The sequence below is a fragment of the Petaurus breviceps genome, unplaced genomic scaffold (assembly GCF_028583685.1).
Source record: "Petaurus breviceps papuanus isolate PSGF00001 unplaced genomic scaffold, PetGlider_PUasm1.0 99, whole genome shotgun sequence".
NCBI classification, from domain to species: Eukaryota; Metazoa; Chordata; class Mammalia; order Diprotodontia; family Petauridae; genus Petaurus; species Petaurus breviceps.
Window position 1 is genome coordinate 21,838,182 of NW_027187465.1, and position 11,557 is coordinate 21,849,738.

General features: G+C 43.6%; 1 protein-coding gene across 1 annotated transcript in view; it reads right to left on the reverse strand.

Annotated features, from left to right (window-relative positions):
* CUX2 (cut like homeobox 2) overlaps positions 1–11,557 on the reverse strand; it is a 343,700-nt gene that overhangs the window by 82,546 nt on the left and 249,597 nt on the right. The window contains exon 4 of the mRNA XM_069081410.1: positions 6,800–6,878. Within this exon, the coding sequence (XP_068937511.1) occupies positions 6,800–6,878 (79 nt within the window). The remainder of the gene's footprint in view (positions 1–6,799; positions 6,879–11,557) is intronic.

Here is an 11,557-nt window from a genome sequence, read left to right on the forward strand (position 1 = left end):
TCCTTCCTTCCCCATTTCTTTCTCTCTTTGTCTTCCTCTCTTCTCCTTCCTTGTTCCCTTTTCCTCCTCCCCATCCTTCTCTCTCTCCCTTCCCTCTCCCCTGTCTCTCTCCCTCTTTCTCCTTCTCTCTTTTCCCCCTCCTTCCCCATTTCTTTCTCTCTTTGTCTTCCTCTCTCTTCTTCATCTCCCTTTTCCCTTTTCCTCCTCCCCATTCCTCTCTCCCTTCCCTCTCCCCTGTCTCTCTCCCTCTCCCTCTTTCTCTCTTTTTCCCCTCCTCCCTTCCTTCTCCCTGCCCTCCCTCCACCCATCCTACATCTGTGACTTAGCTTTGCATGCCCCATGTTTCTGCAACCTGCTGATTGATGAATACTCACTGATAATCTGATTTCCCCTTTCTCTCTGTTCGGGGCCAAGGGGACCAGAACTTCTGAATGCCTCCATCTCTGAGGCTGCATATGGGCCTAAGATACAGGGAGTGTCACGGTGGAGAGAGTACTCGACTTGGAGTCAGGAAGACCTGTATTTGAACCTTATTAGCTGTATGACCCTAGGCAAGTCACTTAACTGCTCTGAGCCTTATTTTCTTTATCTGCAAAATGAGAAGTCTTGACATAATGACCTTTAAGGTCCTGGTTGGCTCTAAAGATGTGACCCTATGATGCTGCATGCTGGTAGGCAGAGCACTGACTATCCCGAGCCATGCCTCACTGGTCCAAAAAGTCTTCTTCCCGAGCTCCCCAACCCCATCTTCCCCTTACACTTGTTGCTGTTGCCTCCAAACTAAGTCTCCTCCCATTCTCTGCTCCCTGACCAAGAACTCTGGAGGGTAAAGACAGATTTAGTGCCCTCTTTTTGAAAGGGAGATGATGATGATGACAGTGATAGTTCACACTTATCTAGCACTTGAGAATTTGTAAAATACTTTAAAAATATGACCTCATTTTATCCTCACAACAACGCTGGGTGCCAAGTCCTAGAATTATTTCTATTTTATAGATGAGGGAAGTAAGATCCAGAAAAGGGAAATGATTTGCCTAAGTTTGCATGGGTTAGTAAGTGTCTGAGGCAGGATTTGAACTCAGATCCTCTGTCTCCTAAATCAGTGCTCTCTCTACTGTACTTTACCGTCTCTCCAAAATGTCATTTCCCATTTGGTTAACATTTTTCCACCTCCAACAAATGACTCTAGAGATATTGTAACTGACATTTACACTGTGACTACAGCATAGTTTTTTTTTGAATGCTTCTTCCTTGTCCATATGGACACCACCTCAGACAGGCCCTTCCTAGTCTATAGGGGCAGTTGCATTATGGGCCCAATCTTCTCTCTCATTTAGTCATCGTGATAATAACAACAATCATTGCTGACATCTTCATAGCACTTGATGGCTTACAAAGAAATTTCCTCAAAACCATTCTGTGAGGTATCTACTGCAGTTATTCCCATTTCACAGCTGAGGAAACTGAGGCACAGAGAGGTTAAATGCCCAAGTCACCCAGTGGCAGAGCCTGAATTCGAACCCAGGTTTCCAAACTTCAATTCCATCACCACACTTACCTCATTAGGTACAAGGTATCCCCAAAGGCCAGTACTGTATGTTCTCATTTTCCCCCAACTCTAGGGTTTTCATGGGGACTAACTGTATAACATATTGCTGGCTAACATGTACCATACAGAAGAACAGTTTGACAATTCTCAAATTAGCAAACTACTTATTTCTGCTCCTTTTGCAAACGATAATAACGTCTCAGCTTAAGTAAGTATTTTGAGTTGCTGAATCTTAACTCTAGATATCAGTTCCAGAAAGTGTTGAGGGGGCCTGGGTCCCTGCTGTGAAATTCAAACATAATTGCATTTACCAATGGGTGCCCTAATGGCTCAAAAGAAGGTGGTGCATCTTAATTAGAATAGAACAAATGATGAGCCTTGTCAATGAAAGCATAAAAGGACCCTAATGAATGAATTTGCTAATTGTTCTTCTTTCACAGCAATCTTCAGCTGTGAAAAATAGACCCACGCACACCACAATAGATGTTTATATCTTGTAGCTATATATACACATCACACATAGGATACCACACATACATGCATGCATGCACACACACGTGTGGGCAAATGCACAGAGATAGAGATAATGATCTAAATTCCATACTGGTCTGGTGATCTCAAAACTTGACCCTGAACACTTGCTTTTAGTTCAATTCAAGAAATAACCTAAATGCCTACTATGTGCCAAACTGTCATCCACAACAAAGATGAAGGAAGGCAGCAAGAGCCAAACCCAGAATTTAGGTAACCTGAAACCCAGTGCTTGGGCAAATAATCATTCTCTACAATAAACATAGAAGGCTCATTGTAAAAACCTAAATTTCTAGTTTCAGAAAAGAAAGGAAAAGAAAGAGAAAAAAGAGAAGAGAAAGAATAAGGGAGAAAAGAAGAGGAAAAAATGAGGGAGAGAGAGGAAGAAGAAAGAGGGAGGGAGGAATAAGAAAAGAGGGAGAGGAAGAGAGAATGAGAGAGAAGGAGGAAGATGAAAGGAAAAGAGAGATTAAAAAGTGGGAGAGAAGAATAGAAAAATGAGAGAGAGGAAGTGAAAAAGCGAGGAAGATGAGAAAACAGGAAAAGAGAGAGAGGAAGAGAAAATTCAGGAGAGAAAAAGGAAGATGAAAGAAAGAGGGAGAGAGGAATAAAAAAGAGGGAGAAAGGAAGAGAGAGAATGAGGGAGAGAAAGAGGGAGAGAGGAATAGGAAAAGGAGAGAGAGGAAGAGAAAGAATGAGACAGAGGAAGAGAGAGGGAGACAAAAAGACAAAATAGTGAGAGAAAGAAAGAAAATGAGGAGAAAGGAGAAAAAAGGAGAAAGACAGAAAGGAAGAAAGGAAGGAAGGAAGTAAAGAAGGAAGGGAAGAAAGGAACACAAATCCATAGAAGGAAGGAAGGAAGCGGGGAAGAAAGAATGGGAGGGAGGTGAGAGAAAGAATGTGAAAGAAAGAAAAAGAGGGAAAAAGAGAAGAGAAAAACCCAACTCACCATGTCAGTCCTCTCCCTGGCTCATCTCTTATCGCCAGGCCATCGCTGGACTGGCTGCCCTGATTTTAACTAATCACTCAGTTAACAAGTTAGCTCCCTTTAAGCTCAGGCCGGTACCCAGTGATTCGGCAAACACAATAAAGAAATCAGCCCGTCACCGATACAGAAGTCAGAATGAGGTTTAAATCAAATCATCCTCGACAACAATGACATTAATTATGCTTTTAACACGTTTTTACTGCTCTGTTTTTTTTACTTCACGCCACATCTGTGTGAACAATATCAAAAAGATTTACGATTTTCTTTCGTAATTACAGACATACAGCCAGCTCACTTATCAAAATACTTGCTGAGCAATCAGACCATATAGCATTCTCGGCAAAAGATTTGTGTTGACAGCAGCCATTCAAAACAAAAATGTTGAATCAGGGCTTCCAAAAAAAAAAAAAGCCTTCGACAAATAATTTGCCTGTCAAGAAACAGAAAAACAGGGGAGTGAGTGCTTGGGCGTTCTGGCGAATTCGAACGGAATATTATTTCCAAGGGAGGGAGCTGGGGCTGACATGCTCAGAACACTGGCAACCAAGCTGACATTTGATTCTTGTATCTCCAGATAAAATTTAATGAGAACAAAAATATGTCTTCCTAATTCCCCTAAGAAATCATTAAAACATTTTGTTATTCTTAAATGTCTCGAAAATGAATTAGAGGCCCTGAAGGAGCCTTTTGTAGGGTACATCTCCATCAGTTACAGGCTGCTCATTCTCAGACTTGTTGACAGCTGGGGCCGACTTCCCCCTATCTCCTATTGAGGAGAGCTGGGAAATGAAGCAATCAAAACCCACATCAGGCTAGGAATGACCTTCCTTTTTAGTTTGGGGGGTGGTGTAGCAGGGCGGGAATAGGAAACTTTTCTCTTAATCAAGGGCATTCTTGGGCCACCTAAGCAATTTGGGGGATGGGTTCCAACACTGGGTACCATCCAGAGCCATGGTCCCCCATCCCCCACTGGTACCCCTACTGGATCATCCAATCCAATTTCACCGCCATTAAAGGAAGTATCTACTATGTGCCAGGCAAGAGTTGGGAGTCTATTTCTATTAAGGGTCGTAGTGGGAAGGACATATAAACAGATGAGTATATCTTCAGTGGATAGAGGGCTGAGCTTGGAGTCAGGAAGACCCTAGTTCAAATGTGACCTCAGATGTTGACTAGCTGCTGGCAAGTTACTAAACCTCCGATTGCCTTAATTCACTGGAGAAGGAAATGGCAAACCACTCCAGTATCCTTCCCATGAAAACCTCATGTATGGTACTGGCATGCTGTGGTCTATGGAGTCATGAAGAGTTGGTCACAATTGAACAATAACAAAAATGATCTTTTGAGGAAGAAGAGGGAGGAAGCGTTAATAGCTAGGGAGATCAGCGAAGGCTTTCTGTAGAAGCACGCTAGGGATTTTAAAGTAGATATGGGCTGCAGCCTGTGCAAAGACAAGGTTAGAGGCAGAGGGGCTGGGCTTTGGGGAACAGAGGCAGCCCATCCCACTGTGGGATATATCTAACCATCTGAAGTTCTTCTTGACCTCAAAGCATAGCCCCTTTTCAACTTCTACCCATTACTGCCCAGCTGGACCAAGCAGAATGAGCCAAACTCCCTTTTTCACATGACAGCTGTTGGATTACTGGAAAATGGTGATCGAGTGGCCTCCCCCAAGCCTTCTATTTTCAAGACTGAACACTCCTATTTCCTTCAATTAGTCCTCATGTGAAATAATCTTGAGGTCTTCACCATCCTGACTACCTTACTCTGGGGGGATGCCCTGTCTCTATTGCCTTCTCTTCCCCCCAAAAGTACAAAAAAGAAAATGGTATTAATTTAGAGGCCTGTTGGAATGTGAGAGTATAATATACACACCCTTTAAATATGAATTAGGGTTAGGAACTTGCATGGACCAGGTCTCAGAGAATGGAGGCCTTGTGGGCAGGTTAACTCAGGTAAACCTTTCCGTTCCACATGGAGGTTGACAAGTGGTAAGACTCCTTGGCCTCCTTTCCTAGGGAGGTTGTTACCTAGAGAAGGATCAGTTAGCTTGGGAGAAGGCAGAAGGTCTGAGTCAGGGATAGTCTACTGTCTTTTGAGAGATGGCTCTCCTTTGGATGGGCCTGGGGATTTCATTTGTTGAAGGGATTCCCAATGAAAAAACTCTCCATGAATACAAATTAGCACCTTTTCTGCAGTTTACATTTATCTGAGGCAGGGTAACTCTAAGCCATTTGCCCAGGGCCACACAGCCAGTATTTGTCAAAGGGGATTCTTGGGCCAGGTCTTCCTGATGCCCAGGTTGGCTTTCTGCCCACCCAGATTCATTCCAACTCAGTCTCTGAAATATTAGCTTAAGAAAAGTCTTGTACGAAAGCAATCTGTTGGGGGAGGTGGTGAGGCATGATTGGGTGCCTCTTAAAGCCAAATAGAAATGAATCTGGAGATCTTGGTTGGAATCATGGGTCTGTTTCAATTTCAGGTGTTCTTTCAAGCCATTTCCTCTCTCGGGATCTCTGTCTCCTCCAAATGAAGGTGTTGAATGAGACTATAATTTCTAAGGGCCCTCCCAGCTCTGACATTCCCTATTCTAAGGTCCCTCCCAGCTCTGATATTCCTTGTTCTTAGGCATCTCCTAGCTCTGACATTCCATATTTTAAGGGCCCTTCTAGCTCTGATGTTCCATGTTCTCGGGCCCTTCCAGCTCTGACAATCTTTGCTCTAAGGCCACTCCCAGCTCTAAAATTCTGTCTTAGCCCATTAATGATTAATCAGTGCTTTGGATTACCTATGTCACGGTTCCCTTCCATTAGTAATATTTGCATTGGGGTGCCATTCTTGCTTACGTGAGAATCCATCATTACACCAGGTTTCATGGTCCTTAGGACATCCTAAATCAGCACTTCTGCCCATCAGTGCTAGAGAATGGAGTGGGAGGGGTGGCAGTGAATATTGATGATAAAGGCACCTCAAACTTATTGAGTGTTTCAAAGTCTCCAAATACTTTCCTTACAAGGATCATGAAAGGGTGGAAAGTGCAGGGGTTATCACCCCCCATCCCTCTATTTTACAGCTAAGCAAACTGAGGCTGAGACAAAACGATTTTCTATCAGTCCCTTGATTAGTAAATAGCAGAGATGAAATTCAAACCCAAGTTCCATGCTCAACCTGCTACAACGTGATGACTTTACAGTGGTACTGGAGGTGAGAGGTGAAGGCTTGGCACAGACAGGAAAAGGGCTGTCAGGGTAGCAGGAAGGGGCAGAGTGTGGACACTTCCTTTGGAGTCTGTACCCGAGTCCATTATCACTGTTCATCAGAAGGCTGGGAGTTGCCTTTTTGCATATCTTAATATCATTAGGCACCGGGCCTTGGCAAGAAAATAGCCTTTCTCCAAGGGGGCTTCTCATTTGGTCAGGAGGCCAAGGAATGCCTAGACTAGGAGCTGCTGAATATGGGAAAGCTGGCCACCTGCCCAGCTAACCTCTGATGAACCAGAGAGAGAAGGCAAACGCAGCAGTCTGAGGAGGAGAGTGCCCGCCCCAGCAACGTTCCCCAGGAAAGATGGGGTGTCCAGACACCTTCCCCCTAGGACACCAAAGCACCACTCAGGAATATATCACAGAGGTCGGTCTTCCCAGGCTCCAGCTGCTAGGTAACCTATGTCTGAAAGTCTTAGCAATCCCTCCTCATCATTAATTATTCAACTAAGTGGTCCCAGCTTTTCTTACCTGGTGCTTCAATTAATTGCTTGTAGACATTCAGGAAGGCAGACTCAGCCTCCTGGCTTCTCTTACTAAGGGCAACCACCTTTGGGATGCGGAGGAGAAAAAAAAAAAGAAAACAGGATAAGAAAGAAAGAGAGAAGATCACCGGTCACTATGGGAATCAGAGTCTGGGGCTGAGCTTCAGCTTTTACATGTGAGCACCCCTGGGGACAGGATGAGGGGGGGAGTCTGCAACAAGGCCACTTGTATCCATTCATTACATTAACTAATCATTACCAAAATTTAATTATTTACTTAACATTTATTTAATTTTTGAATTAAAATTAAATTTACTATTAATCAATGCTTTTATTAAGCACCTACTGTGTGCCATGCATTGTACTGGGCACTGGGTTTGCAAAGACAAACATGTAACCTGTCCTGCTCTCAAGGAACTTACGGTATTGGACAGGGTAGGGGTGGGGGCAACACATATCTGTACAAGCCAATCAACATAACACAATTCAAAGTAATTTTGAGAGGAAAAGAAAGTTCATGCCTGGGGGAGTGGGGAAGGCCTGGTGGAAGAGGGGGAATCTGGGGGGTACTTGGGAGGAAGCTGAGGATGTTCCAGAAACAGAGAAGAGGAGGGAGGGCATCCCAAGCACGGGGAAGTTATTTGATGGGCCTCTTTCAAGCTGTTCCAGATGCAGGATGTCCTAACAACACATCTGTTTTGTTTTTCAGGGAACATGCATGTGCATTCGTGTGGTCTCATGTGTGTTTTGGGAGAAGGGCTAAGTTGGAGAAAACCTCAGTTTTTTGTTTCTAAAAATGAAAATGAGCCCAGAAAAATGGCTACAATTAAAAAAAAAGTTAAAAGTCTCTTAGAACTCTTTGGCTATCACATGGTTTCTTCAACAAGGAGTGAGCCATCGATGGCATTGAATGAATGAGGAAATCAAAAGCATAGCATTCTATGAGGCGACAGAGACTTCATTCATTCAGAAATATCTAACAAGTGCCTACCATGCACAGGGCCTAGAAACCTTTCTCCCCCCACCCCCTTTTTACCCTACACACACACACACACACACACACACACACACACACACACACTCCACTCAAACTCTAAATCTTGGAGAATGACACCAGTTGGATCTCTGCCCATCTTGGTTACCTCAACCGTGCCAAACATGCTTTGTGTGGCCCACACAATAGAAACAAGACAGTCTTGGCCTCGATGCCTCGTTGCCTGGTGATTCATTTGACCGCGACTGTCAAATTCCACCCTAGGAGTTCCTGGGGATGGTCCACACTCTTTGGGTGTGTGAATATTTGACTATGGTCTCTCAGTCCCTGGTTCTCAGGTTGATGGGGCCTTTGCAATACTCTTATTATTGGGAGATATGGACTATAATACAGTTTACTATACCAGATATGAAAATATATTTTGTCTTTACTCTAGAAAAATCTGACATTAATATGATTTCCTAGCTGTGTGATCCTTCTTTCCTTCCTTCTTTCTTTATTTCCTTTGTTCCCTAGCCCTTCCTCTTTTCTCCCTTCCCCTCTTTTCTTTTTTCCTTCTTCCTTCCCTCCTTCCTTTCCTTCTCTCCTTTATTTTCTTTGTTCTCTCCTTTCTTCCTCTTTTCCTTCCTGCTTCCCTCCCTCCCTTCCCCTCTTTCCTTCCCTCCTTTATTTTCTTCATTCCCTCCCTTTTTCCTCTTTTCCTTCCTTCTTCCCTCCCCCCCTCTTTCCTTCCCTCCTTTATTTTCTTTGTTCCCCTATTCTTCCTCTTTTCCTCTTTCCTCCTTCCCTTCCTCCCCCTCTCCCCTCCTCCCTTTTCTCCCTTCCCCAAGTCTGTACAGAACTAAAATTGCCTTTAAGTCCTGCTTTTCTGAGTCATTCAAGACAATAATATAACAACAGCTGATGTTTCTCTCTCAAAGGTTCTACAAAGCTCTTTACTTATACTCTCAGCTGACACTCACAATTATCCTGTGAATTAGGTGCTGTTCTCATTCTCATCTTCCACATGTGCAAACTGGGGCTCTGTGTTGAAGTGACTTGCTCAGGGGCACACAACGGAGGTGTCTGAGATAGGATTTGAACTCAGGTCTTCTGACTCTAAGTCCAGACCTCCAGCCACTAAACCAGGTCTCCCCTCCACCAATACTAGCTAATATTTTTATAGCATTTTAAGTTTTGCAAAGCACTTTGCAAACAGCGTCTCATTTGATTCACACAAAACCCTGTAAAGTAGGTGCTATGTTATTTTCATTAGAAAACGGAGGCTCAGGGTCATACAGATAGAGTCTGAACCCAGGAAGGTCTGCCTGACTCCCAGTCCAAGGTTCTGCCCAGGCTTCCTCAAAACTCATGCAGCTTAACTGCAAGCCTGTAAGTCCTATGTTTGAATGAGATACAATTGCCCGTGTTTTCTTGTTCAATTGGAATCTTGAAACCCCATCCATCCTTCCCTTTGCTGCCTTCAAACCAGAGTTAAATATATCCCTATAATATGTTTCTGATAAGATCTCCCTTTTAATCATTTACCACAGGATTGTCGGGGTCTGCCTTCAGTCCGGGAAGGATGGCTTCCTGAGGCTGCCTCTAATTGGCTCTTTACAAAGGCAGTAGAATAAAGTTGATAATAATAATGGTGTTGATAATTCTTGTTTATGAAGTGCTTTTATGATCACCAAGCACTATGGAATATTCTTTCATCCGAGCCTTCTGTAGTGCTGAAATTGTTCAACCTCGATCTGCAGGCTCCAAGTCTACACCATGCCTGAGCTTGAAGCCCTTCTACAATGTAGGTGACCAGCCACTGCTTGAAGACCTCTCCTGATGGGGAACTCACCACCTCCCAATGAGCACAACCTGTGCCACTTTGGGACAGTAGGAATGGACATCACCTCCATTTTGCAGAGGAGGAAACTGAGGCAGGCAGAGGTTAAGTGACTTGCCCAGTGTCACCCAACTAGGAAGTGATCAGATTTGAACTCGGGTCTTCCTAACTCCATTCTTGGCACTCCATCTGTTGTTGTTGTTGTTGTTGTTGTTTTTTTTACCACTAGCTGCCTTATTAAAGAAAGTTGCCTTGTAATATCTTTTCTTAAAATCATTCACCAATTTTAAGGGACTTCAGAGGCCATCTAGTCTGACTTCCATCCTCCCAAGAATCCTCTTCATAACATACTTGGTAAGTGGTCACATAGGGTCAGCTTGATGACCTCCAAGGAGGCGAAACTTGCTACTGCCCTTTCCACCCTGGAACATCCATCTACCCCTTTCTCCTAATATTGAATCCCCACTGGGCCTCCATTTTGCGAAGGGTTCAGGCAGCCATTTCCCCCCCTCTCATGGCTCTTATTTCTGACTCTCTGACTCCACCATCAACCCTGCCCTGACTTCCTCACCTTGCTGTCTTATTTTGTGCTGTGTTTATCCTCAGTACAGTGCTTGGGACACAGTGGGTGTTCAATAAATACTCGTTGACTTCTTTCTGCCTATGAGTCATAGGCCAGATAGCACTTGGGCTAGGACTGTAAAGCTAGGTGGTACCTATATGACTTTTTGGCAAATGTACTAGAACATTGACATCCAAATAAACAGGGATCCCTTCAGAGTAGTCTGCTTTAGAGGCTATTAATTTATTCCAAAGATGAATATAAAATACTATATGAATAAAAAAATTCTTCAAAACCCTTCTGGAAACTCCTGATTTGGAAATGGTTGTGAATCATTCACAGTCAAGACAATTCAATACAACAAACATTTTTTCCCCTTCTGAATGCTCTTTGGAGAGGTGGTTAGGCGGTATGGTAGACCACAGCCATCAGACTGTTTAATTTCTCAAGGCCTCAGTTTCCTTATCTGTAAAATGAGGCAGTTGGACTAACTGGTTTCTATGATTGCTTCTTTTTTTAAACTGTTCTATGATCTTTTCCTTTTGAGGATAGATCTGTATTTTGGAAATGGCCCAAAACTTTTCAGAGACCAGGCTGGTGACTATGGTGGGGGGCCAAGCTGGGTAGTATTGGTTAGACTTTCAATATGTGGCATGATTAGAAAGCAATGAAATAGATGTTTTTATGTGGCTTGGAAATAGGCCCTGAAGACAATTCCAAGGGGGAGTTCAAAACCATTTTGGGCAAAGATTTCCTCTGGAATAAGAGTGTGGCTTCCCAGAGCGACAACTTTTGTTGAATCACAGATGTAAGGGACCTCCAAGGCCACCTCATTTGACCCATTCCTGAACAAAAAAAGAATCCTCTCCCTAACATACAAGGGGTCATTCAATGTTGATTGCACACTTATAGGGGCGGGGAACTCACTGCTTACTGTGGTATCTCATTCCACTTTGGAATAACTTATTGTCTGGGAGTCTGCTAGCATCTGAGAAAAGGAGTTAGTAACTGAGGAATACTAATCTTGGGGCAAATGATATTACCTCTCTGGGTCTCAGTTTCCTGAACTATCAAAATGGTAGAAGGGGTGGGAGAATATCTGCTTAACTAACATTCAAGGACTAGGGAAGGTATAATATCACTGTCCCTTGCCCTGACCAGATCACACCTGGAGAGCTGTGTTCAATTCTGGGCACCTCATTTTAGGAGAGACACTGATAAACTATGGAGAGGAAGGCAACCCAGGAAGTTGTGACGTTCAAATGAGACAAAAGTATAAAAGTCCTCTAAAAGGACTTAATATGTTTTTCTCTCCTTTTCTTCCTTCCTTCCTTCCTTCCTTCCTTCCTTCCTTCCTTCCTTCCTT